The following is a 26,265-nucleotide window of genomic DNA, read 5'->3' as shown; positions in this document are numbered from 1 at the left end:
AAAAACTACTCAACTATAGAGAAAGAACTTCTCGCAATAGTGGACTCGACTAAACATTTTCGTCCATACTTATATGGCCAAAAATTCCTAATTGAAACTGACCATAATCCCCTAGTTTGGCTTTCAAAAATCAGAGAACCCAACTCCCGATTAATTCGTTGGAAAATAAAACTAGAGGAATACAATTTCGAAATTCACTATAAAAAAGGAAAAGAGAATCTAGTAGCAGATGCTCTCTCCCGCATTAATCTTAACACTCTTGAAACAAATGATACCGATTCACAGTCTAATGTCCCAAATGTTGACAATACAGTTGCCAACTTATCCGATTTTGACTTAGCCGACTTTGTCTTTAATGAAAGATACAAAGAAGACGCTCCAGCCCAAAACATCTCAAACCCTGTTAACCCTGTCGCAAACGACGACGATTCTGACGTCACTGCACACTCCAATAATGATACAGAAGGAAAGAATATCCCAATATCAGAATTACCCCTCAATTATGCATCAAATCGTCTTGTCATCGACTACGGCGATGAATTTAAACACACCTACACTAAACCTTTTAATAAAAACCACCATTTTGTAAAAATTTCAAAAGAAAATCAGGAACAACACATTTTAAAAATTATCAAGGACATAATTAAACCAGATGTTACCTTTACTATATTTATTAAAAATGACGAATTAAAACTCGAGTTTCGAAGACAAGTATTTTCTAATCTAAATACAACCGTAAAACTAGTTTTTGCCAGCACTTACGTCCTTGACGTGACTGACCAGACTCAACAAAAGGAAATTTTAGCCAATTATCACAAAAGTAACCATAACAGTATAACAGAAACATATAACCATATTAAACAAAAATATTATTGGCCTAAACTACGAGATTCGATAACTAATTTTATTAATTCATGTGAAATATGCCTTCAAAATAAATATGAAAGACACCCTTACAAAATCGCTTACGAAGGACCCTTGCTCTCTGAAAAACCATTTAAGACACTTCACTTAGACATTTTCCAGTTTTTAAATTGTCAGTTTCTAACAATAATAGATTCATTCTCGAAATATGCCCAAGCCTATTTTATAACTGATAAAAACGCCCTTACTATTTTAAGCAAACTACGTCATTACTTTTCACATCATAACACCCCCTTAAAAATCGTCACAGACCAGGGTAAGGAATTTCAAAATAATTTATTCAAAGAATTCTGTCAACTTTTCTGTATAGAAGTTCATTACACTACTCCAGGAAATTCTTCCTCCAACAGTCCTGTAGAAAGATTGCATTCCACACTTTTAGAAAAACTAAGAATTCTGAAGATGCAAAATCCCGATGAAACCCCTCAAAATCTCATGACTTCCGCAGTCTTAATCTACAATCAAAGTATTTACTCGACAACAGGTCATTCGCCCTTTTCCATATTATATGGCCCTTACGTAAACGAACCGAACATCGATAACGACCTAACCTTATTTGAGCAATATAATGACAGACGAAAAAAGGAGTTACTACCATTCCACGAACAAATTTATAAAACAGCTTACAACAAGCAAGCTACAAACACTCAAAAACAAAATAAAAATACAGAAAAACCGCCAGAAATACTCCCAGATGATACGGTATATAAGAAAACTACCCTTAGAAATAAAATGAACCCACAGTACGTACCCCTAAAAGTATCCCAAATAGACAAAAATAAAATAACAGGTACCGCTAAGAAAAAACCAATATCTACTCATCTTAGAAAAATCAAAAGACTTAGAAAAAAATCTATACCTTTTCAGCCACCTGATCCCGACCCTGATCCTGGCCCTACTCAATCAAACGAGCCCTTGCCAAGCACTTCAGGTGCACAAACTCCACAACAATGGATATTATATAGAAGAAGTTGCTCCCTCTTTAGTAATAAGTCAATATCATACTACATATATACCCTTTAATATAAGTAGCCTTAAGTATTCGTTATCCCAATTATTTACCAATTTATTAATTATGCAACCCTCTGTAAATAATCAAAATAGTATTTTAATTAAATCACAATTTTATTTGACTTCTAAAGCATTAAATGATACATATGACACTTTCGCAAAGTTAAATGTATTTGACGAAAATAACTTAAATAATATGCAAAATCGAAAAAAACGAGGTTTAATAAACTACCTAGGAAGTGGTATCAAGTTCATTACAGGAAACTTAGATAACAATGACCTAGAGGTTATTACCCAGAATTTGCAAATATTGAAATTTAATCAGCTTGAGTCTATGCACAAAATCAACGACCTTAGTTCATTCGCAGGAAATATAATGCAAGAGTTTAAAAATAATATTCACACGATTAACGAGAACTCGAAAAACATACGTAATGAAATTTCTAAATCAAATACCCAGTCTAATTTAATGTTAAATGTGCAAAGTCAATATATTCAGATTACCAACTTAAATCAATTTTTAGAAAAAATATTACGTATTTTATCTTTTGGACACCTAGAAACTTTAGATCTCGAAATTTTAACATTAAAACAAATCAATGAAATATGGCAATACTTGAAAGTTCACTATCCTAAAAATGCACTATGGCCAATTAAGCATTTATCGGAATTAACCTTAATCTGTAAAACCGGCCTTTTAATTTTAAATGAAATGGCAATTCTAGCAATTAAGATACCCATATTTGAACAAAATGTATGTAATTTAGGATTAGTTTATCCTGTGCCAAATAATGAATCAAAATTAATTATAAGTCCTAGTAAATACTATTGCAACGAACTATGGTATAGCCAATGCGAAGAAGTCAACTCACAATGGATCTGCTCTGGACCAATTGCCAATGGATGTATTTTACCCAAAAATTGTCAGTATGCCACTGTTCTAAACAATTTTAAGGTACATACCTTAACTTATAGGAATGCACTCCTATTTTGTACAAAAAGCCCTGAAACAATTTATGAAGATTGCTTCCAGTTTCAGAAGATTATACTCCAAGACTGCAACCTTATTCAAAGTCAATGTGACGTAATAATTAATCAACACAAATACTCATTAGCCATCAACAATATTTCAGTCATAATTCCAAAAATTATAAAAGTCCCAAACACCAATAATTCAATTAATCTAGAAATTAGACATCTTCAAGACCCTAAGAAAATCCAAGAAGATATCATCAAACCAATACATTTCCATGACCTAGCACATGTTCCAATGCACAATTATGTTCTTACGACAATATCAATCATTCTTTTATGCTGCTTAGCATTGATCATCTACCATTGGCAAAAACAAGGAAGAAAGAAGGCCATCCCTTTGAGAATCCTGCAGAGACTTGTCAACGAGGACGTTGACAAAACTGAGGGTGGAGGAGACATATCCTCAAACCACAATTAATTGTTTATATTACATTATAAAATGCTTAGCTTAGGACTATTTTTATATTTAAGAAATCGCTTGTAATTTATCGCTAGCATTAATATTGTGTCAAAGCCTCGGCTAATACCGTTGCTGTTCATATTTCTGTTCACCTAGTTTTAAGGCCCTTTTGTATCAATAAATGTTTTTTAAAAGTCCGTTCGTCGATATCTGAATTTAACTAGCGATTTTGGCAGGGGTAGAATTTTCAAGATTGCCTATCGAGATGTTGGTTTGTCTTATCGCGAAATTTAATAACTGTTTATCGCCATCGTTTAATATCAACTGTTGCTTATTGCCTTTAGATAAGCATACCATAATATTCTAAGAGTTAAGCCATGGGGCTCAATGGTAGAACTAGGAATTCCCAAAAAGATAATCAGGTTAACAAGTATATGGGTCAACAGCTCCAGAAGTAGAGTAAAAGTGGGTGAGATAATTTCAGAATCGTTTGGGATGTCGGATGTCCTAAAGCAAAGTTATTCTCTCTCCCCGATATTGTTCAATATTGCCATGGAAAAAGCTATAAGAGCGGGGGAATTGAACACGGAGGTCTTTGGTATTGATGGCCCAGAGTTCTCCTGGCATTCGCCGACGACATTAACGTGGTTGTAAACACCGTAATAATAATAAAGGAGTTATTCAATAAAGTTGAAAGATAGGCGGAAATAATGGGTCTTAAAATTAACGAGGATAAAACGAAATACATGGATGTTCGTAAAATAACGAGACAAAATGTCGAATGATCGAAAAGTTACAATGGTACAGTACAATTTCGAGAGGGTAACAACTCCTGGCATCCTTAATGACAGGTGTCAACGGTTTTAAAAATCGTAATACCATCCTTTTTGTCTAAAGAAAACTATGTGATTCTTCTGTAATTAGTTTTTTGTTAGAATTGTTTTTCTTTTCATAGGCAATAAGAGATAAAGTATCTTGAATTTTTTTGAATGTGTTGTTAAGTGAAAGTTTTAGGTACATAGGAGCCACAATCAACGAGAAAAACAGTATATACGACGGAGTCAAAATAAGAATCTTCGCCAATGCGGCTGTATATATGTATTGCGTGCACGCTATAAAAGAAAACAAACAACGCTTTAAAATAAACAGTAAAAATCTATTCCGAAAATCAAAAATTATAATATATAAAACAGTCCTACCACCAGTGGTCATGTGCGCGAATGAGATTTGGACACTTACAAAGGAAAACGAGCGCAAACTGAAGTGATTTCGAACGAAAAGTTCTACGCAAGATCTTTGGACCATGTAAAGACCCAAGAAGAGAGAGCAGTTCCGTCCGAGAACGAACTTATTGAGCTCTATGAGGAACCAGATATTATCAAAGTAATTAAGGCCGGACGGTTGAGATGGGTTGGATATGTACACAAACAAGAGTCTCTATGTAATCTATGCGGAGACCGCGTATGAGTTGGAGAAGCAACATCGCTGCAGATCTGAGAGAGGTAGAAGTAGAATACGATCCTGAATTGATGCAAGATAGAGGAGCATCAATTCAGGATTGATGCAAGATAGAGGAGCATCAATTCAGGATGGAGAATGATCATGCAGGCAGCAAAGACCTACCAAGGGTTGCAGAACTAGAAATGATGATGGTGATGATGTATACAAATTTTTATTGCTAAAAAACAGGAAGAAAATGATCAATTTTAATTATTTAATTATCTCCAATTTAATCCATCCAACAATGTATGGAAACCTCAATTACACTAATTTTTGTATTATGTATAATCTTTATAATTATTCATCTAGGGTGTGATGTATTATAAAATTATTTATATTAGCAAAATTCTACAACTATTAAATCGGGCGGGCATGTCAGTATCTATATTGTCAGTTTAAAAGGCCATAAAGCATAATGACAGTGTGAAAATGACCAGTTTTTAATATCAATAAACAGGATATTAACATTATTAACGCGACAAAAGTAAAGCAACTTTTATAAAATCATTGATGATCAAGAGTCATAATTGGATAGCTTTTTTATTTTAGACTGTTTATTTGGGCATATCGTATTTCGGATTTGACGTTTATTGTCCAATCCTCTTCTCATCTTGCTGCACAAGATGAGTGTGCTTGGAATATCGAAGCTAGTTATGTTATGTTTTTGGAATATTGTTTTAAAGAATGATGGATAGTTACATTTATACAAATATGGTTTGAAATAAATTTGCTTTCTTTAAAACTATATTGCCTTGGTTAATGTCTCACACAGGTAGCTTATGCTTCCTTGCAACTATCATACTATTAGTATGATAGAACTTCAAGAAAGATCATAACAGCTAAAACTTTTTAAAACAATACATAATAAGTAATGTTCTAGATACATGTTATTTTTCTAATTAGACTCCAGTTTTTCTTGTGTTCCAATATTTTCCTTTTTAAACATCAATTCAATCATTGCAAGTGAGAGTTAAAGAAAAGCTTTGTTGCAACAAACAAACCTGGAAAGGATTTTTTTCAGATATTTCTTTTTAAGCATATGTTTGAACAGATATTAGGATTAAAAGATGGTGTTAATGCAGGTTAAAGAATACTTCCTATTCATAGAAACGTTATATATATAAACACCTCAAACACATGGAAAAAGTAAAATAAGAAACCCAAACATCACAGATAAAGCTATTTTCAGTTCTCCATTTACCAAAACTAAAAATTAAGGTAACTAGAATACTTATAAATAAATTTGGTTTAGTAGAAACAAAATTACAAATTGAGACAAAATAACATCAAAGCATCAACAGCAGTTTCAGTATATCATAATAAGTTTCTTCAATACTGTAATACTCTGGGTACCATGCTGCAGACCAATAAGAATCCTAAAAAAAAGCAGAATGGTGGGGTATGCTGAGTTTTTCTGTATACCTATTTTCCATACTTTTAGAATATAGATCCTAATTTTGTGAGGCAAATTGTCTAATACTGAGAAGTGCTTGACTTTTTTAACAGCCATAAGAAGGGCTTTTAAATATTATGATAGTACCGTCAACATATCCCTTATGTTATGTATACTATGAAGTATAAAGATAAAAAGTTCATAGTGTCAATTAATAATTGATCCTTGAGTCTGTGGCAAATTCTATAGTAGGTGTTAAGCATCCTATTTAGAGTTTTAATATGATATACCTAGTCTAAGTCAGCCAAAAAACGTAATACTTGTATAATGTTATTACCACTAACTTCTTGTCTAAACTAATTATATACATAGTGATTCATTTGGAACAGACAATTTTATTATTGATGTGTCATCTATATATTGACATGCCAAATTAGCTGTAGTGTTATTTTTGTAGAGAAATACTGTATATTCAAAAAAGGTTAGATCCTAATATGGATATGGTACATACAGCCCATAGCAAATAAAATTTGATACACATCATGAATTTTAATATATACAGTGTCACCATATTTTACATATTTTCCAAACAATAATATTTTTGTCAATTAATATATTCTAATAGTATTCTCTCACTTAATAAGTAAGTCACATGTGTCAACAGTTACCATACTTAAAATACATATTCAATTGCAAGTTGAGAATTTGAAGCTTAAGTAAACATAATAATTACTTAAATGACAAAATGCAAATAAACAAATAATCAAATTTGACAAACATTTAGGGGCGCGATATTTAAATTTATATATACAAAGTGTCCCGAAATTACATTGTAATATTTTACCAGCTGGATCTTTTTCTAAAAATAAGACAAAGACTTCAATAAGTTGTTTCTTACTCTTTGAAGAAAAACCTGATTATGTATGACTATACTATGGATAGTGTCAGACAGACTGTCCCGAGATCAACGGAGTTCAAGGATTTGGGGGTGACATTCGACAGCACTCTTTCCTTTCAGCCACACATTCAGGACATTGTTAATCGGAGCTACAGAATGCTGGGTTTTGTCATTAGGAACGCACATAGCTTTAATAATATCTTTAGTCTAAAATTTTGTATTTTTCTTATGTGAGATCAATACTGGAATATGCTTCTTCTGTGTGGTCACCATTTTATATGAATCATATACATGAACTAGAAAATGTTCAGCGTAAATTCTTAAAGTTCCTTTCATATAAATGTGACGGAGTGTACCCAGAAACTGGTTTTTCACATCAACGCCTACTAGAAAGGTACTCCTTTAGTAGTCTTGAGGAGAGGCGAAAATCTGCTGATCTGAAATTTTTATTTAAACTTCTTAATAATAAAATTGATTCGCCAGACTTATTACGACATGTAAATCTTCATGTGCCCCGCATATCATCTAGAAATTCTGACACATTTTACCTATCTAGACCTAGAACGAATATTTGTAAATATTCTCCAATGCGTAGAGCATGTGGCACTTTTAATTCTGTTCAGGATCAATGTGACATATTCAACTGCAGTTTGTCCGAAATTAAAAGAGTACGCTTTTCCTAGATAGTAGACATAAACAAAATTATTTTTTATTCAAGTATTGTATAATATTGTAGGAAACTGTTGATATTAATAACGTATTCTTTTTTTTTCTCTAGTTTTGGATTGTAATTTGTATAATATTGTATTTTTTCCCCCACTCAATAATTGGAATTTTTTCTGTGGAGTGGTGTAATTAAAATAAAATAAAATAAAATAAAATAAAAATAAAATATACCGGAATCTTGAAAAGTGAATCGTTTTCATGTTACAGGGTGTTTAATAAATCCTATTAAAGATGTTTTTTTGTTAATATTTTCGAAACACTTGGTCATTATTTTTTGAAATTTTTATCAAATACTACTGAATGTTATTGTTACTTACTGATTTTATAATAAAATGTATACAGAGTCGTTTAAAATTAGTGGTCAGTAAAGATAAAAATGTCTTTTTCTTTTTTTCTGATTAGTTTTAAATTTTTTTTTTGAAATGTATTACATATATTTGTATTATAATAATTTTAATGTTAATGTTTTTCTTTAATCTTAATTTTAGTATTTACATTTTAGTGTATTGTTCCATTTTTTAATTGATTATGTGTAATGTAGTATCTACTATTAATGATTTATATTTAGCTGTAAGATTTTTCGATTTATATATTTTGACGAGTGTTAACATTTTTTTTGTAGTGATACATTAAACCATTTGATTTGATTTGAATAGTAAAATGAAAAAAACAACATTTTTACATAAAAAAGGTACTCTTGTCTTATTGTGTCTTATAGTGTCAATCACAAAGCAACAATAGAGAAAAAACATGAATGGAACTGTCAAAAAAAATGTTAGGGTCCGGCCAACACACTGCTGGCGCTAGCGTCGTAATCTCATGTCATTTCTGTCAATGTCATATGGTGGTATTTTTTTCGATATAATTGCGTTGTTTATAATTTCTGATTTGTTTGTTCAATTTTGTCAATTTCGTGATATATTAGTTCTTATTCATTGAAAGATTTATATTTTGTGAAAAACTATGCCTAAATACGTCAAGAAATGTTGTGTTCCAAATTGCAAAGACACTCATAGTAGAAGACATCGATTTCCAAAGTTTCAACCTCAACTTTTTAATCTATGGTTGCAAAATATCAGTAATGTTAAGTTAAATAGCCTTAGTAAAGACAATGTATATAAATCCTATAAAGTTTGTGAAAGACACTTTAAAAAAAGCTGTATTGTGCCAGGTACGGGCTTGCTGTTAATGCAGTACCAACACTTTATCTTCCTGGGAGTCCCGGTAAGTTTAACATTCATCTAATAGGGTTAAACTATTTATATTATATTTTTATTTTTTAGAAGATAACGTAATTCTACAAGACGAGCAAAATAAGAATACATCAACCTCGGCATCAACATTTACTGACCATGATTATTGTTTGTTAGAAAGAAATTCTGACTTAAGAGGTATGTTATGTTATTAGATTAAATAAAATATAATATGAGTAATCTGCCATGTAATTTTCTTACATATCTTGGCATTATATAAATCAATCTAATATTGTCAAAATTGTTGAAATCTAGAGATAATAGAAAATTAATCCAAGAAAATTAATCATAAGGTGTTTTATTACAGGAGAAATAATACCTGGCGTAATGCCATTACATCCTGAAGTCGATTGTATTATTCCAGAAATTTCAAATAGGAAAACGAGAATTGGGCGGTCAACAATATGTTATATAGCAGGATTTATAGTAAAAAAGCTAAAGAAAATAACAAGTTGTAAATTTTGTCGTGATAACATTTCAAACATTACCAAGAAAGGTGATTATGGTGAATTCATAGAAGCCAGGCAATATCCTAATTCCTCTCTCACTGAGCCTGGAACGAACTTTTATCTATGACTAGTAGGTGTTTTGCGACACTATTTTATTTAATACCAAGGTATTGCCATATTTGTCAGCTTCTTTGGAAACATATTTAAGCAAAAATATTGATGTTAGAAGTCTATGTTGCAAAGATCATCCCAATTTTGTAAATATTGTGATTAAGCTGTTTGTCAAATATACGTTGTTCTTTTGGTGTAAAAGAGTAAATGTTATTGCTAAGGGCAAGGATGAAAAATTTTCACGGTTTCTAAAAAAAAATCCAACAAATGTTGATCCTATCAAAAAAATGGCGTTATTAAAGTTTGAAAATGGCAAAAAAAGTTACATAAAAAAAGCTAATACTGTATAATAATATTTAATAAAAACGTTTCTGTTATAATGCCTAATTTTCCTTCTTTGAACAAAGTCTTTTTTTCTTAGGAAATGTCAAAAAGTGATACAAAGATAAAGGATTGAGATAATAAAGATAAAATCATTTTATACGAAATGAGTTCTAAAGTGATTTCAACACTTTTGGATGTCTTTAACTTATCAATTTATATAATGTTAGAATGGTTAATTTTTGGCATTCATTAATTTTAAGTAAGGTATCGACACTTACGAAACTATACCATGTCAATCTAATATTTAAATTAAAAAAAAATGCATACCTATTTATTTATAGAAAATATGTTCCACATTTCAGAAGCATGTCTAGAATATTATCTCAATTCTTAAAAGAATTTTGTTTGTCGTAAACAATCACCCTTAATCTCAAAAATAATTAAGAAGAACACACGTTCATGCAAAAAAAATTCTTGAAATTCGTCCTAAAATCACCCACTCTATGTATAATGCCTTTAAGGAACACCCTGTACAACTAAGAAAATAAATTTTAGTAAAGTAAGTGTATAATAAAATTGAATAAACATATTTCTTCTCTAATGTTTTGTTTTACTTATTCACACCGAACCTTTTATCAGGAAATGTCCAAAAGTGTTCAAAAGATAAATCGCTTTCATACGAAATAATTTAACGTGCTTTGAACACTTTTAGACTTTCTTGAAAACAAGAATTTCCAACCTTTACACGTGAGAAACTTCTCTATTGGTGGTTGCTTTGTGGTGTCAATGTTGAGAAAAACGCCAGGGCTACCAACAAAACCAACAAAAACTCTAAAGGCGAGGCTACATGCTTAATGGCAGCAAAGCAGGATCAAATGATGAAAATGTCAAAAAAGATAATGTTGGCAACACTGTTGACATTGTGGAGCTTGACATATCTACAAAAGCTTATCAAAATAAAAACAAACAATGGGGGAAACAAGGAAATTTAGAAATTGGAAATGATAATTTATCTGAGAATTCAAAGGATGAGAAAATTGAAAATGAGGAAAATGAATAAAAGGTGGTGAACCGGAAGAAATTCAGTGGTCCCAGACAAAACAGGCCAAACCCAATTTTTGGTAAAAATGAAAATGTCACCTTGGGAAAGGCTGAAAACAAAGCCTACCTCTTTGTGTCCGGTTTTAGACCAGATGTTGAGGAAGAACAGATACAAGAACATGTAAAAATCAACACTGGGATTGAGGTAAAATGCTACAAAATAAAGACCAGGAAGCAACCATACATTGGCTCTTTTAAGCTTGAAGTACCGAAAAGAGAGAAGAAAAGTGTAATGGATCCGGAACTATGGGTAAATGACGAATGCTCTCATATTCGTCGCATGCACACCATACAGCATGCCTTTAACATTTCTGCAGGCGAATCTACAGCATGGAAGAGCGTCCACCGCTGTTCTGTGCAAAAGGCTCACTGAGCTCCATATCGACGTCGCCTTATTACAGGAGCCCTGGACTTACCAGGGCTCTGTTAAAGGCCTGGGTTCAACTGGCGGCACAATACATAAACATGTACCTTGTGAGAATCCCCGCGCAATCATCCTTACTAGGAATGTGCGGTGCTTTCTCCTCTCAGGTCTCTGTACAAGGGACCTAGTAGCCGTCAAACTGTCAATGGACACGGGAAAGGATCTGGTAGTCTGCTCTGCCTACTTTCGCATCGAAATTGAATCACCCCCCCCGGCCGTCACTGCGGTGGTCAAATAATGTAAAGACTTGGGTCTCCCGCTTCTCAGGGGTGCGATTCGAATTCAAATCACGGCCTTTGGGGATGCGGAGATGAGAACCCAAGGGGCCGCTCCCTGGTTGACTTCCTGTGCTCAAATGGCCTAGAACTACTCAACCGAGGCAGTGTCCCAACTTTCTACTGCAATAGGGGTCAATCAATTATTGACCTTACTATCTGTTCACCTAGTACTGTGTACTGTGAGAGTGTCCCTTGAGGTCACAATGTTGGACCACAGGCACTTTCTTTTTGTATTAAAGAAGCAGGCTCGGTGCGATACCCCAGCCTACAGAAACCCAAGGTGCACTGACTGGGACCACTTTCGAGAGGAACTAGTCGGTGGTCTTGCGGACATGCCGGCAAGGTACACACCTCCGGCCACACAGAGGTCGGGACTGTCAATCTGACTCGTGCGATAGTCGCGGCATTCGAGGGCAGCTGTCCCCTCAGACGGAGACCCGCCAATGCCAAGAATGCCTGGTGGAACAGGAACACGGAAAAGCACCGTGACAATACGCGTCGACTCCTTCGTCGGTAACCCCCGGTGGGGCATGACGGGTCCACCAGGAGACCTATATGCACAACTGCCTTGGCAGCCCACTGTTTCGTCAATTCCAATGGGTAAATGGCACTATCATAAACCATTTTCTGCACATTCAAACAAGGTCAGTCAAGAGGGATTCTCTGACTATTAGCAACCAGAACAGGTGATCCATAAATATAAGAACCTTAATTTATTGCATCAAAATATACAATGTGTGCGTAATAAATGTAATAAAATCGAATTATTTTTTAATACTTTAGTTGAGGAACAGCATATATTATGTCTAACAGAGCATTAGTTAAGACCAAGTGAGGTAAATTTCTTAAAAATTGATAAGTTTAACTTAGTATCTAGCTATGCACGTGAAAAAAAGGAGCATGGAGGGACATGCATATTAGTAAATGAAAAAATCACAGGATTTAAAGACATTAAAAAAATCAGAGAGTGTAGCATTGAAGGTCAAGGCGAATTTTGCGCTGTTATAGGTAAAGAAAAAAATTTAATTATTATTTGCATATATAGCACATGTCTGGGTGATTTTAAGATTTTTTTGGAAAATTTAGAAGTAGTGTTCACAGTGTAGGCAATCCAAGAATTTTAATGTTGTATGCTGTGGTGCTAATGTAGATTTTTTAAATGATAATCTGGAAAAAAGTAGGCTTATTGACCTTTTGAATTCTTTTAATTTTGAACAATCAATATTTGAACCCACTAGGGTGACAAAAAAGAGTGCTTCATGTATTGACAACATATTTGTTAACTTTAGGGTTTTAGGAATCCATTGGTGGTTGGGTCAGCTCTGTCTGGTCATTATGCCCAGTATTTCTGTAGGTCAACTAGAAACTGAAGCCAGGGAAGGCTACATTTCTGTAAGATCTTTTTCAAAGGCTAGAATACAACAGTTCTCACAGGGACTACAGGGTGTGGACTGGCATGGTGTGCTGGATGCGACTGATGTTAACCTGGCATACAGTAAATTTAACCACATCTTAACTGAAAAACTAAATTTAACCTGTCCAAATAGGACTATTAAAAAACCAATACATAGATCAAACAAATGGATAACAACAGGTCTAAAGGTTTCTTGCAGGAATAAGAATGTTCTATAACAAAGAGTAATTAGGGGGAAGTCACACTTCAACTTTATAGAAAGTATACTGGAAATTAAAAAAAAATTATTAAAAAAGCCAAAAAAATGTCTAGTCAACATTTTATTGAAGCCTCAGAAAATAAGACAAAAGCTACTTGGACCTTAGTAAAAAATATAACTCGTCCTAATTGTAAAAAACAAAGTCTGTTTAATCATTTTTCAGAAAAATCTGAAAAGGATATTTTAAATGCTATAAACGATTTTTTTATTAATATATGTCCTGATATTAAGGATGGGGGATCGATAAATTTCTCAAAGATACCAATTAATCAAAATAGTATCTTTATGGAACCCGTTACAAACAAAGTCATTAGAATAATAAAATCTCTAAAAAATAAGAAATCAGTTGGACATGATAACATTCCTGTGTCTATTCTAAGGGAGGTGGCAGACATAATAAGCCTGCCACTAACTCATATACTGAATTTAATGCTTGAAAAAGGGGTATTTCCAGACTTACTGAAAAAAGCTCTTATTAAGCCAATTTATAAAAAAGGTGAGGGTGACACGTTTGACAACTATCGTCCTGTATCACTCCTTTCAAATATAAGTAAAATCTTTAAAAGAGTTATATGTTCAAGGACGATTGGATTTTTTGATCATTACAATATAATCTCTGATAAACAAAATGGTTTTCGGAAAAAGAAATCAACTGTTCGGGGTATTTATCAGGCTTTGGAGCAAATGCTAGTGTCTTTAAATAATGGCAAGGTGACTACAACCATACTTCAAGATCTATCCAAGGCTTTTGACAGCGTGGACCATGGCATACTTTACTCTAATCTTGAACGATGTGGTATCAGGGGGGTGGAATTGGACTTGATTTTGTCATACCTCCGGGGACGGGAGCAACGGGTCATGAAAATAAATAGCGCTGGGGTGACATTTGAATCAGAAACGAAGTGTTTGAAGAGGGGTGTTCCTCAGGGGTCTATCCTGGGACCACTTTTTTTTAAATATATACAAATGACCTTGTTTGCACCACTGATGTCGATGTGGTGCAGTATGCTGACGACACCTCCTTAAACTTCAGTGAGAACAATGAGAGCAATGAGAACAAAGCTAGAATGAAAGAAGCCTTGGAGACTGGGAGGCTGGTTTATTAAAAATAACCTTATTTTCAATGTTGCAAAGACACAGATTGTTCATTTTTCGTTCGCCTTGGAGATAGGAGCGGCTGAAAGTGTGTCTTTTCTGGGGGTAGTTTTAGATCAAAAGCTGAACTGGAAAGCTCATGTGCAGAAGGTCACAACCGGGGTCAGTAAATAATGCTATGCTCTCCGGGTAATACATGGCAGTGTAGGTTGGCAAGTGGCGCTTACAGTGTACCATGCCAATGTCCAGTCACAAATTGCATATGAAATAATATTCCCGGGGCAACTCTGTGGATTCGAACATAATTTTTATTTTGCAAAACAGGTGCATCTGTATTGTGTTTGGTATGGACTATCATGATTGCTGTAGAGGAGTATTCTAAGTTTCTAATTAATAATATTTCATTTTTTTTTGATAGAAAAAGACAACATTAATATGAAACCAGGTTTAAGGACAATCTAATAATTGAGAAACCAAACTTTACATTTGTACAAAAAAACATTGTCTTTAACATTCTAAAGATCTGGAATGTACTCCCTCTTTCCTTTAGGCAGTTACCTCCCAGTAAGCTTGTTTGTAGGCTCAGGGCATTTTTGGGGGACAGGGCATACTAAGGTATTGATGAGTTCTTTCAGGATGGTGACATGCATGAAGCACTAACTAAAGATCTAGAATAGGCTTACTTTAGATTCAGTTTCAGTTTTTATTCTGTTTTGTTTGTCGTTGTATTGCTGTCAATGATGTTTTGAAATTGTAATTGTCATTATCTATTTATTTATTTAAATGTATTTTTTTTGCTTTAAATTTTTTTTAAATTTAAGTTTTAAATTTTTCTAAGCTATTAGGTATAGCTAATATTTTAGGACACGGTCCATATCCCATCTAGGGTCTTGTAAAGTTACGATTATTGTATGTAACACTGTAATATATTGTAATATTATGTTTTTGGGCTGAATAAAGAATAAATAAATTAAAAATAAAATATTTCGTTAGAAGTTTATATTTGTTTGTTTTGTATTTTCAGTTTTTTTTTCTTAGCTAATAAGTTAATTGTTTTAATTTTTCTGAATTATTTACACATTATTTACAATTTTGAAATAAAATTTTAAACAAAGAAAACAGTTTTTGATCTTAAAATTAAGTATTTGTAATAGTCTTATGTTATGTTTATACCTGATGATTTTTGTAACATACATTTAAATTTTATACTTGATTACATTTTAATTTGATACTATGAGTGTAGGTTGCAAAACATTTACATCTGATTATTTTAAAAACAGGCGCTCCTATCAAAATAAAATAAGCCTACATTTTTTATGTAAAAATATTGGTTCTTTTTAAATTTACTATCCAAATAATTAAAAAGTAACCAGAAAAAAGTTATGACATTTTTATCTTTGCTGACCAGTAATTTTAATCGACCCTGTATACATTTTAGCATAAAATGTTATAAAATCAGTTAGTTACAATAACAGTAGTATTCAATAAGAGTTTTGAAAAATAACGACCAGGCTTTTCAAAAATAATAACAAAAAACCATCTTCAATAAAAATTATAAAACACCCTGTAACATGAAAACAATTCACTTTTCAAGATTCCTATATATATGAAGTTTTTGTCTTATTTTTAGACAAAGATGCAGCTGGTATAATATTGTGATGTAATTTCGGGACACCCTATATAGTATAGTTATAAATTTATTTATATAGTCAGTTGATCACACTGAATAAATGAATGAACTTTATTCTGCAAAAAATACAACAAGAAATGTACCTCCCTATAATGTCCTAAATTAGAGACATTATACATAGATGGTTAGGATAATATATGCTATCCAACTTGTAATAATTTAAACTTGTTGAGATTGATGGGGCTCTACCATGCATTCAACTTACTGCAAAAAATACAATTCTTTTTATTTCAAATTAATAACCTCCTAAATTTTGTGTGTTTTATATTTCTTTTAAAGTAAAAACTCAAAAAGAGAACCATAAATTCAACAATACTGTACAGGTAATGTTACTGCACATGTTTATTGCTAAGAATAGTCCGAAGACATACTAATGCATTGGTTTGAAGACAGGCTATTAACAAGAGGTATTTAACACTACAAACATTAATAAAATGTAATGACTAAATAGGATGTAATGTTTCCTAATAAATTTAAAAATATTTAAAATAGGTCTTGTGGAATCTACATAACTTTATAATTTGAATTTCTAATCAATATTGAACCTACAAACTTCCTTGAACATGATGCTTACAAATACTTAATTGAATAATCATTCAAGGGATTAAGCACTTTAATCCTTACTAAGCCAGCTAAATTTTCTTAGACATACTTACAGCTGACTTTTTTTTGTATGAACCTAAGTTTTGTGGCTGTCCTGTAGGAAGCAAATCTTATAAGGTCAAAATTATGTGCACTCATTTCGTGGATCAAGGCCAGTCGGTGATCCGAAGACCCCTGCATACCGTCGGGGCCCTGCATCCCTACAACCATAAATTTTCCAATAAATCATTAAGACAGGATAATTGTTTTTGGTACTTGTAAAGAAATAAAAATAAAGCCATCAAAGTACACCTGAACTGAAATAATAAATTAAACTTTATAAATTTTACCTAGGGTCGTCCTTAAGATACGAAATTAGGTGTTTAAAACGCGTGAGGGAGCATTAAATTAATTTTTCTGTTTTGGTAAGCGAACTAGGGTAAAAACTGATGTTGATAGTTTATACACCATTTTGCTTTAGACGTAAGAGCTGACAAATACTGACAATTGACAATGACAGTGCTGACTCGCTGACAAGAGCCGTCATTAGGCCTCGCATACTAAGGTTCGTATCCACTGGAATTGGATTGCGAGCTACTTTTGTTTCTGTTGCAAGGTGTTGACGTCATGAGGATACACTTTACAATTTGCACAATATAAATCCACACATTGTACTGTGAGTAAGGTGTATTTAACTTTTCACTTATGTATGATCAAAAACTGAAATAAATTAATAAATCTGACCTTTATTAAGTAACACTAAAAAATTATAATATGGCGAAGTCTAGCAAATTTTGCTTTTTCCTTTTAGCAAAAATTCTACTTAACTTTTATTGTAATATTGTAAACACCATAGCTACGCTGATGTCAAATTTATTTTTCGTTTAAACACACTGATGTTGCTCAAGCCAATCAAAAAATTAATACTGATCTTATAGCAACTTACTGGCGGAAATTTAAAAGCTACATTTAAAAATTAACTCTGCTAAATCAACAGCTATTCTTTTCTATAGCAATAGCCACAGGACTGCCCTTTTGAGTAATTTAAAAATTCAACTTAAAAACGATAAAATTATTTTTAAAAACAGTACCAAGAATCTTGGTCTGGTAATCGATCATAAATTAACATTTAAAGAGCATATTACGCTCAAATTAAAGACTGGATATTCTGCTTTAAGATCTACTTTTTTCTAGAGACCCTTTTTAAGTGCCAACATTAAAAAAATGCTTTGCGATTCCCTTGTATTATCACCAACAAACTTCTGCGATACCATCTATGGGGACTCCAAAATTCTTGCCTTAGGCTTATATTTGGCATAACAAGAAGAGAGCATACATCTCATAAGTTGAAGGACGCAGCATGACTAAACATTACAGGAGAAAGTTGGTTTTCTTTAACAAAATGCTATTATAATACTATAGGTCCATGAGACCATTAATAATTATAATAATTCATGAGACAAACAAACCTCCTTTCAAACGCCAAAGTTAGCCTTAGGATTACCAAAGATAAACATACTAAGCATTACAGTGCAGTCATAATAAGAACATGGCACACATTAAATTACAAATAATTAAGAATATTTAACAAAAAAGACATAAATTGTAGTTTAAAACTGCAGGAGACATACAAGTACCGTAATAGATAAGCGATTATAAAGCCGATGTTCATTAGTTTGCTTGATTCAAAAGAAGCACTGTTTTAAGCTTATACTTAAACTTTAAAACATTAAAACTTCAAAAGATAAATTAAGGTTAAAACCAAAGAATTAAAAAAAAATAACTTCTAAATTTAGGAAGATTGTACAAATATTTATGCCTGCTATCAACACTGTGAAGTGTTAACCTTGTAACAAAAATACTATCTAATTGCGTATTTCCAGCGAAAAAGTTAATAATTTGATGCAGAAAGACACCCAGATAAAGTGTCCAGCGGTGTTCCATTCTTAGCCATCAAAGTAAACCCAATTTCTAAGATATGTGGTCCACCTGTCTAGAACAAAAATAAGTCTACAACATGAATTTTGCATTACTTGAACCTTATTTCGTACAAGGAAACTAAGGCAAGATAATATATATACTTAATCTCTATATCCTATGCATATCAAATCAATCAAAATGGTTTATTTGTCAAAATTTACAGTTTTATAGGTCAATAAAAGTTACAAGGAAAAAAAATTACATTGACAAATAGGACTATTCTCTCGATTAAAAAACCGTTTTCTCTAGTAAGCACAAGCAAAGATGGGATGAAAAATATACAGATCTATTTCCAGTTTTAAAATTTGCGGGTTTCTGAACGGTCTAAAAACTTTACTTTTAGGATTACCATTAAATTCAAAATTATTGTTAATAGGGGAATTAAACTTAGATTATGTTAATAAAGATTATGTGCATACTTAGAGCTGAGTAAATATCACTGTAGGCCCCTCTTTATTTATGAAAGAATTTTATCATTGACAGGAGTTTTTATTTTAAGCTATATTTTAGCGAGTATAAAGACGCTTAATATATATTAAGCGTCTTTAAGACATGTCATTCGAGCGATCAAGGTCAAACCACGAGGTTACCGTATAAGGTGCTTTACGTCTACCGATTCTGTTTTATTTGGTTTGGTTAGATAGATTGTATGTCCTTTAAATTGATGAATCACATTTTTTAGTAATAGCTGTGCATGAAACAAACAGGTTGTTCCGTTAATCATGTTACAAACTTCTAGGGTAGATAAAAAACATAAAAAAAAGAAAAGTTCTTATGAACGTGGGCCCGAAAATGCTTCCTTAGGGAGCTAGAGCTCTTTGAAGATAACCTTTAAAAAGTATAGATTTCGTTTTATAGCTTCGGAACTACTTTAGCTACCGAAACGAATTTTGAGACATAAATTATTGTTAGTACGTTTATCCTTTTTAACCTATTAAACAAAAATTATTTTAACCAGGGACGTAGAAACCAAGGTCATATTTGGTAAATTTAACCCCATTTCTCAAAGGCATGAATTTCTGCCCATTTGGGTATCAGATTATGATACTCCTATGCCTTTTGCATAACAAAGGTGCTCTCAGCAAAAATTCTTTCAACCCCTATAACATTTCATGTTTAAGATTTAATAAAATCACTTATAAGTAGATTCAATTAAATTTTCTTAATACAGTCCTAGAGTAGAAACAGGCCATAACCCGTAAAAATATTTGTATTTTAGAACGCATCCTATTACTATTGCGGTAATTTCTCGATTATTTCGTAATTTCATTTAGTTCTTGAACAATTTGATAAATTAATTTTTGTTGTTCAATGTATTAATTATTCTGCGTTTAAAGTAAATAAAATTATAAATTCATTTTAAAGTTCATATTTAATATAGAAGTGATACAGACTCTAAATATGAAAGTATTGCTCTTAGACCATTACCTAAAAAGAAATTATGTACGGAAATTGTGCATAAATATACATACGAATGAAGCTAAAGAAGTTTTACTTCAGTCGTATTAGCGCACTATTTTTTTTTCTTAAGAAATTATTAAGGGTGGTTTATTTTGAAATAAAAGCACTAGCTTTTGGAATTTTATTGGTTCTAAGAAGGCTGGCACCAGGATTCCTGGTATGATGAGGCTACCCGATGACATGGTAGTTAAAGACCCACAAGACATAGTTGATGCTTTTGCACTGTTCTTTGGTGAAGCATTTATACAATCAAATTTCAATAACCATTCGTCGACGTCTAATAATGTGCCCCACTTTAACACTTCCAACGTTAATGCTTCCCAGATTATTTTGGCTAGTAAAAAACTAAAAAATAAGTTAACATCTGGTGTAGACGGTGTACCTAGCTTCTTGGTTAAAGATTGCATTGGTGTCCTGGCTGATCCGCTGACCTACATTTTGAACTTAATACTGTCAACAGAACAAATTCCTGAAATTTGGAAGCTAAAATAATACCTATTTTAAAAGCCGGGGACTCTGATCAAATCGTGAACTACAGGCCAATCTCATTACTCTGTAACTTCTCAAAAATTTTCGAAATTATCCTGAATCGGTCGCTATTTAGTCACGCAAAAGAACTCATCTCTGTAGACCAGCATGGATTTTTTAGCGGGCGATCTTGTGTTACTAACTTATCTTGTCTGTCTGCCACACTGTGAATCACTTGATGTTAATACTCAAGTCGATGTTATTTATACCGACTTCCAAAAAGCCTTTGATCGGATAAATCACTATATTTTGCTGCACAAATTAACTCAGTATGGTTTTTTAGGGAGATTATTTAATTTATTTCATTGCTACTTGATTGGTAGATCTCAATATGTTGAATATGAGGGCTTTAAATCGAAACTTTTTAACGTAACGTCGGGTGTGCCACAGGGCTCAAACCTGGGTCCGCTCCTGTTTAGTTTTTTTATAAATGACTTGATTGAGTCACTCACTTGTCATAGGCTGGCTTTTGCCGATGATTTGAAGCTATATTTAAATATATATGGTTTGGAGGATTGCGTTTTTCTTCAGAACTGTCTAAATACATTGGAGGTATGGTGCGCTATTAACAGGTTAGGCTTGAATGCGGCTAAATGTAGTGTGGTCAGTTTCTCTAGATCAAAAACACCCTTAAATTTTAATTACTTTATTAATGATACTATTTTGAGTAGATTAGAGTAAATTACTGATCTTGGTATCACCTTTGACTCTGAATTTACATTCGTTCCACACTTTAACAACATAGTCAAGTCAGCCCTGAGAAGGCTTGGGTTCATAATTAGAAGTTCTTAGAGTTTTACTTTGGAATCTACATTAAGACTGCTTTTCTGTTGCTTTGTGAGATCAAAACTGGAGTTTGGCTGCATTATATGGAACCCGCTCTATCAGAATCATGTTGGTCTCCTTGAATCTGTTCAGCGTAGATTTGCTAAGTTTTTGGCCTTCAGGCAGGATGGCATATATCCGGTAAGAGGGTTTGATTATCGGCAACTATTGGAACGCTTCAATCTACATCCATTACATCTCAGAAGAATGATCTTCTCTGTAAAATTCCTACATGGGTTACTGAATGGATTCATTGATAGTCCTGTACTTCTTTCTGGTGTACGTTTCATGGTGCCTAGGCTTAATGCTAGACATCCCCTAACATTCTTTCTGCCAAGGCCTTATACTAACATCCTGTTGAAATCGCCACTATATACAATATGGGCTATATTTAATCGGATCTGTCATATGTGCGATATAAATTTCTCTTCGGTTCATGTGATTGTCGATATCTTGGTGGATCATTACTTTTGGGATTAAGACCCATGTGTTTAAGTTATAGTTAGTAGGTATATTGCAGTTAATTTAATTTAATTTTGTTGAATATGTGATTATCTTGTTAAACTTTTATAATTGGGTTTTTATATCATATGAATGATTTTCATTGTTTTGCAACTGTTTCCTGTCATTGGGCAAGTTGCCTGTTGAAAATAAAGGCTTATTATTAATACTGATAGAAATGGCGTGGCACAGGCGTGATAAGTCACGCCACCGCCACGTCACTTCGGCGCCACGAGTGGCCTACACTAGTGGTAAATGCCATATACCAAACAGCGGTTTATATTGCTTCTTTTTGTCTATTTCGTAAAATGCGGGATGATTATTTATTTAATACGAGTTCTGTGCAGACGTGCAATAGTGTGCAGTTCTATACGACTATAAAAGGTCGGATTACTGCAATAGAAGTGCACAAGATCAAGCATGGGATAAAATATCAAATAAATTTAGTGAAAATGGTAAGTGTATGTACGTGTTTATTAACAAAAGATGTTTAAACTCGTATTTACATTAGAAATTATACTTTTGTTTCTGTAACCGAGTGTAAAGACCGCTGGAAAAACATACGAGGAAGCTACTCAAAATATAAAGCCAAATTAAAAACAAAATCAGGACAAGGAACAAAACGAGTCAAAGAATATTATTTGGCTCCACATCTCTTCTTTTTGGATCCTTTCTTGAAGTCTTGTAAGAGCAAGGCAACGTGGATCAAGAGTCTGCCGACGCATCATCGAGCCACCATGCAGCTGAAACAGGGTCACAATCTAATAAGTCTAAAGACAACTCCAATGCTGATGTACTCTCACCTTATAACATTCCATCCAGTCGTACCTCTCGGTTACCTGTACCATCTTCCAGTACGTCTATCGATGATCAACCGATAGCAATGAGAGCACCTAAAACACTACTACAGAAAAAAGATGATTTTAGAAGAAAAAGAAGTTAGCAGCCTCAACTACTATTAATGAGCTCAACCAGCAAGCTTACCAGTACTTTGAAAAAAAGCAACAATTGCTGGAGATCCAAAACAGCATGAAAACGAATGTCACAATCGATCCTCCTGACCCAGACCTGGCTGTTTTAAGTCCATGAATTCTATTCAGAAGCGGCGTTTCAAAATTGGAATTTTTAATTTAGCCGAGCAAATACTATCCTCAACCATTCCTGAAGCCTCTACTCTTGGATTCAAGATTCGGTAAATAGAAATCTAGATTCAGTACCGCACAGGAAGACGGATGAATTTCATTTGAGTAAATTTATACAATACAATAATTAATATAAGGGTAACGATAATGTTTTAAATTAAACAGAAATAAATTCACTTAAATATATTTTCTTCAACTTACCTCAGGTTGTTAATAACAGCCTTTCCTCTGAACTGACAAGTTCTCTTCAATTTGTAGGTTTCTTCTCAATATTAACCCTTACTAAACCCTTACTAGTACTTTATAAAAACATTGAACAGAGATTCGATAGAAACTTTAAAAACATTCAGGGTACATATTGAGCTCCCGCATAACATTAATCAAACCACCAGTTTTTTCTTTATCTAACCACAAGGGATGTATTTAGTAACTCCTTTGCCTTTGAATTTTAGCTAAATTTACAAGGTTCAACATATTTTGATCATCCTCGTACGTAACAAATAAATGACAATAATCACATTGAATCCCTTTCTATGTGAATTGTGCGCGCCACGTCCGCTCCATTCCAGCTCCATGCCAGTCCCACGCCACCGCCATACGCCCGTTCTGTGTGAATTGCGCCTAAAAAGTTCTGAAAATACCAAAAATGTTCCAGAACAGTTCGCGAACTGTCACAAACGGACTGAGTTTGTGTTTCCGTTCTGTCCGCTAGGGTGGAAACCCGGCATAAGATACGAAATATTTTATGTGGCAACAGTGTCACGTTTATAAGAAATTCTCGTGTCTTTGACGACTAACCTGTAACCTAGTTTATATTCCGAATTTGATTTTCTTGTATACTTGTACCTTGTAAATAAAAGGAAGTATTAATCTATGAATAAAAGCCCTACTTTGCTTCTGTATTCAAGTAATACGTTATAATAAAAGTTTGCTATAACTTCATCAAAGGAAGCAGACTGATAACTATAAAAATATTTTAAAGAAGTCATGCCACTAGTTGCAGCAAATTGGAAACCAGTGAAATTAGAAGGAAATCTTTCAAATATCTTTTCTGAGGGACTTATAGGAATTGAGGAATGTATTGATTATAATCCAGACGATTTTGTAGTTACTACAAAGGGAAAAGTAGGATAATAATATTTACACATTTTTCACTAACAAATTTAAGGATTTCATATACTCTTAATATTTGTTACAAGAAAATGTCATGCAACTTGATAATTTGTATATTCCAGAAACGGAAGAATGATGTTGAAAACACTAGTCAACCTAAAAAGTCCAAAACCAACTCTAAATCTTCTGAAATTAATAAAGAAGATCTGTCGCCATCAAAAAGTGGGAATACAGAACAGAATGACCAGTGGTATGAAGGTAACCAAACTCAATCAGAGTTGTGCCAATCAATGAAAGCATGGGATCAGTACTGTTTGCCTGAAACTGTGATAAAGGCTTTATGTGAGCAACAATTTTATTCTCCAACAGAAATTCAAGCCTTTACACTTCCTTCAGCAATTTTAGGTGAGAAAATACTAACTACATATGATAAATACTTAGCCATGCTATGACCTAAAATATTTAAGTTAATTAATAATAAAGTAAAAATTCTGAAGAAGTAGACTGACAGGGTGTCTTGAATTTATTAAAAATACAAAATTATGAGAAACAATTTATTGATAGTATTTTTTATAATAATGATCCAAATAAGGTTTAAATTCAATATAGTACGTGCAAAATGCATAGTAACATATATACAAATCAGAATCAATATATAAGGCAAAATATTAGTTGCACATTAAAACTTAAGAGATCTAAAATCACTTTAAAATACATTTTAAAACTTAAACCTATTACTGCTATACCTAATACAAAACTTTAATTATGAAGTTTTATGGTCAGTAATATTGTTGGGTTTAGGGCTCATAAAATCAAAATTTAATCTTGTTTAAATTGGCTGATGTCTTGCAAAATATATTTGCATCTTCAGGGTGCTAAAATACAATAATAATTATGAAAATGTTATAAACAAAAGTGTTTTGTACATCCATAACATATTACCTTAAAATTTAATTATAATTCAAATTAAAATAGATAAAATTTACTCTTTATATGTTATTTTATAAGTTGAAATAGGCACAATAGACACACTACTTTTCTACACAAACAAGAATTGCTTTGTAGTTCCTACAGGTCTTGCTTAGACTAGTTCTATTAGTAAATTCATCAAAAAATGCTTAAAGTTCTATCTCATTGAAATTAAATTATTATATATAAATACTGTTTAATATCAAATGAGCAATAAAGCTGCAAAGTAATGATGCACTTATCAACATACCTAACCACATTGCCTTTGGTTTAAGCATAAACTGTATGGCTATTGTTATTGATTAGGCTATGGCTTTTAACATTGTTTCTAATTTAAACCTTTAATTGCCTTACTATAATGTTTTTAGTGAATATAATTTTATATAAATTTAAAATTGAAAATGTATATACCTGTAAGCATATAAGATTAATTGTCTGAAACTTATATAGGACGTCTAAAAATTAACATTTTCTTAATTAAGTCAATTTTGATAAAAACAAAAAACTACTTCTTAATCTAAAGTAACATAAAATTTAAACACAAAATGAACATAAAATGCTTATAATCTTGGTTCATTTATATGAAATTTAAAATATTCTTAACTTCATTTAATACCTTTATGGTATACAGTATAAGCATTGTACAAACATAATACCCATGAATATAACATAGGATGTTATAATTTGTTTATTTAATGAAAAACATTTTAAGTTTAAATCTAAAAAATACATAATTTATTAAGTTTATTTTAACCGCTTAACTAATCAAATTAAAAAAACAAAACCTGTTAAAAAAAAATCATTTTTTTAATGGCTTAAAATAAATTTTGGATTAATTTTATGGTTGAATTTATAAACAGTTTTTTAAAAGTTGTTTTT

At 32.4% G+C, this 26,265-nt stretch overlaps 2 protein-coding genes across 3 annotated transcripts in view; one reads left to right on the top strand and one right to left on the bottom strand.

The window, feature by feature from the left end:
- Window positions 1–17,360, bottom strand: part of LOC126735478 (dystrobrevin beta-like) — a 75,459-nt gene extending 58,099 nt beyond the window's left edge. For both annotated transcript variants that reach the window (XM_050439479.1, XM_050439480.1), the window contains exons 1-2: window positions 17,218–17,360; window positions 16,942–17,088 (exon numbers count right to left, since the gene is read on the bottom strand). In XM_050439479.1, coding sequence (XP_050295436.1) covers window positions 16,942–17,086 — 145 coding nt within the window. In that variant the 5' untranslated portion in view covers window positions 17,087–17,088; window positions 17,218–17,360. The remainder of the gene's footprint in view (window positions 1–16,941; window positions 17,089–17,217) is intronic.
- A 6,736-nt stretch (window positions 17,361–24,096) lies between these two features.
- LOC126735477 (ATP-dependent RNA helicase DDX24) overlaps window positions 24,097–26,265 on the top strand; it is a 45,537-nt gene continuing 43,368 nt past the window's right edge. The window contains exons 1-2 of the mRNA XM_050439478.1: window positions 24,097–24,429; window positions 24,540–24,822. Coding sequence (XP_050295435.1) covers window positions 24,292–24,429; window positions 24,540–24,822 — 421 coding nt within the window. The 5' untranslated portion in view covers window positions 24,097–24,291. The remainder of the gene's footprint in view (window positions 24,430–24,539; window positions 24,823–26,265) is intronic.

The sequence above is a fragment of the Anthonomus grandis genome, chromosome 4 (genome assembly GCF_022605725.1).
Source record: "Anthonomus grandis grandis chromosome 4, icAntGran1.3, whole genome shotgun sequence".
NCBI classification, from domain to species: Eukaryota; Metazoa; Arthropoda; class Insecta; order Coleoptera; family Curculionidae; genus Anthonomus; species Anthonomus grandis.
Note: the sequence above shows the minus strand (reverse complement) of the source record. Positions and strands in the feature narration are given on the sequence as shown.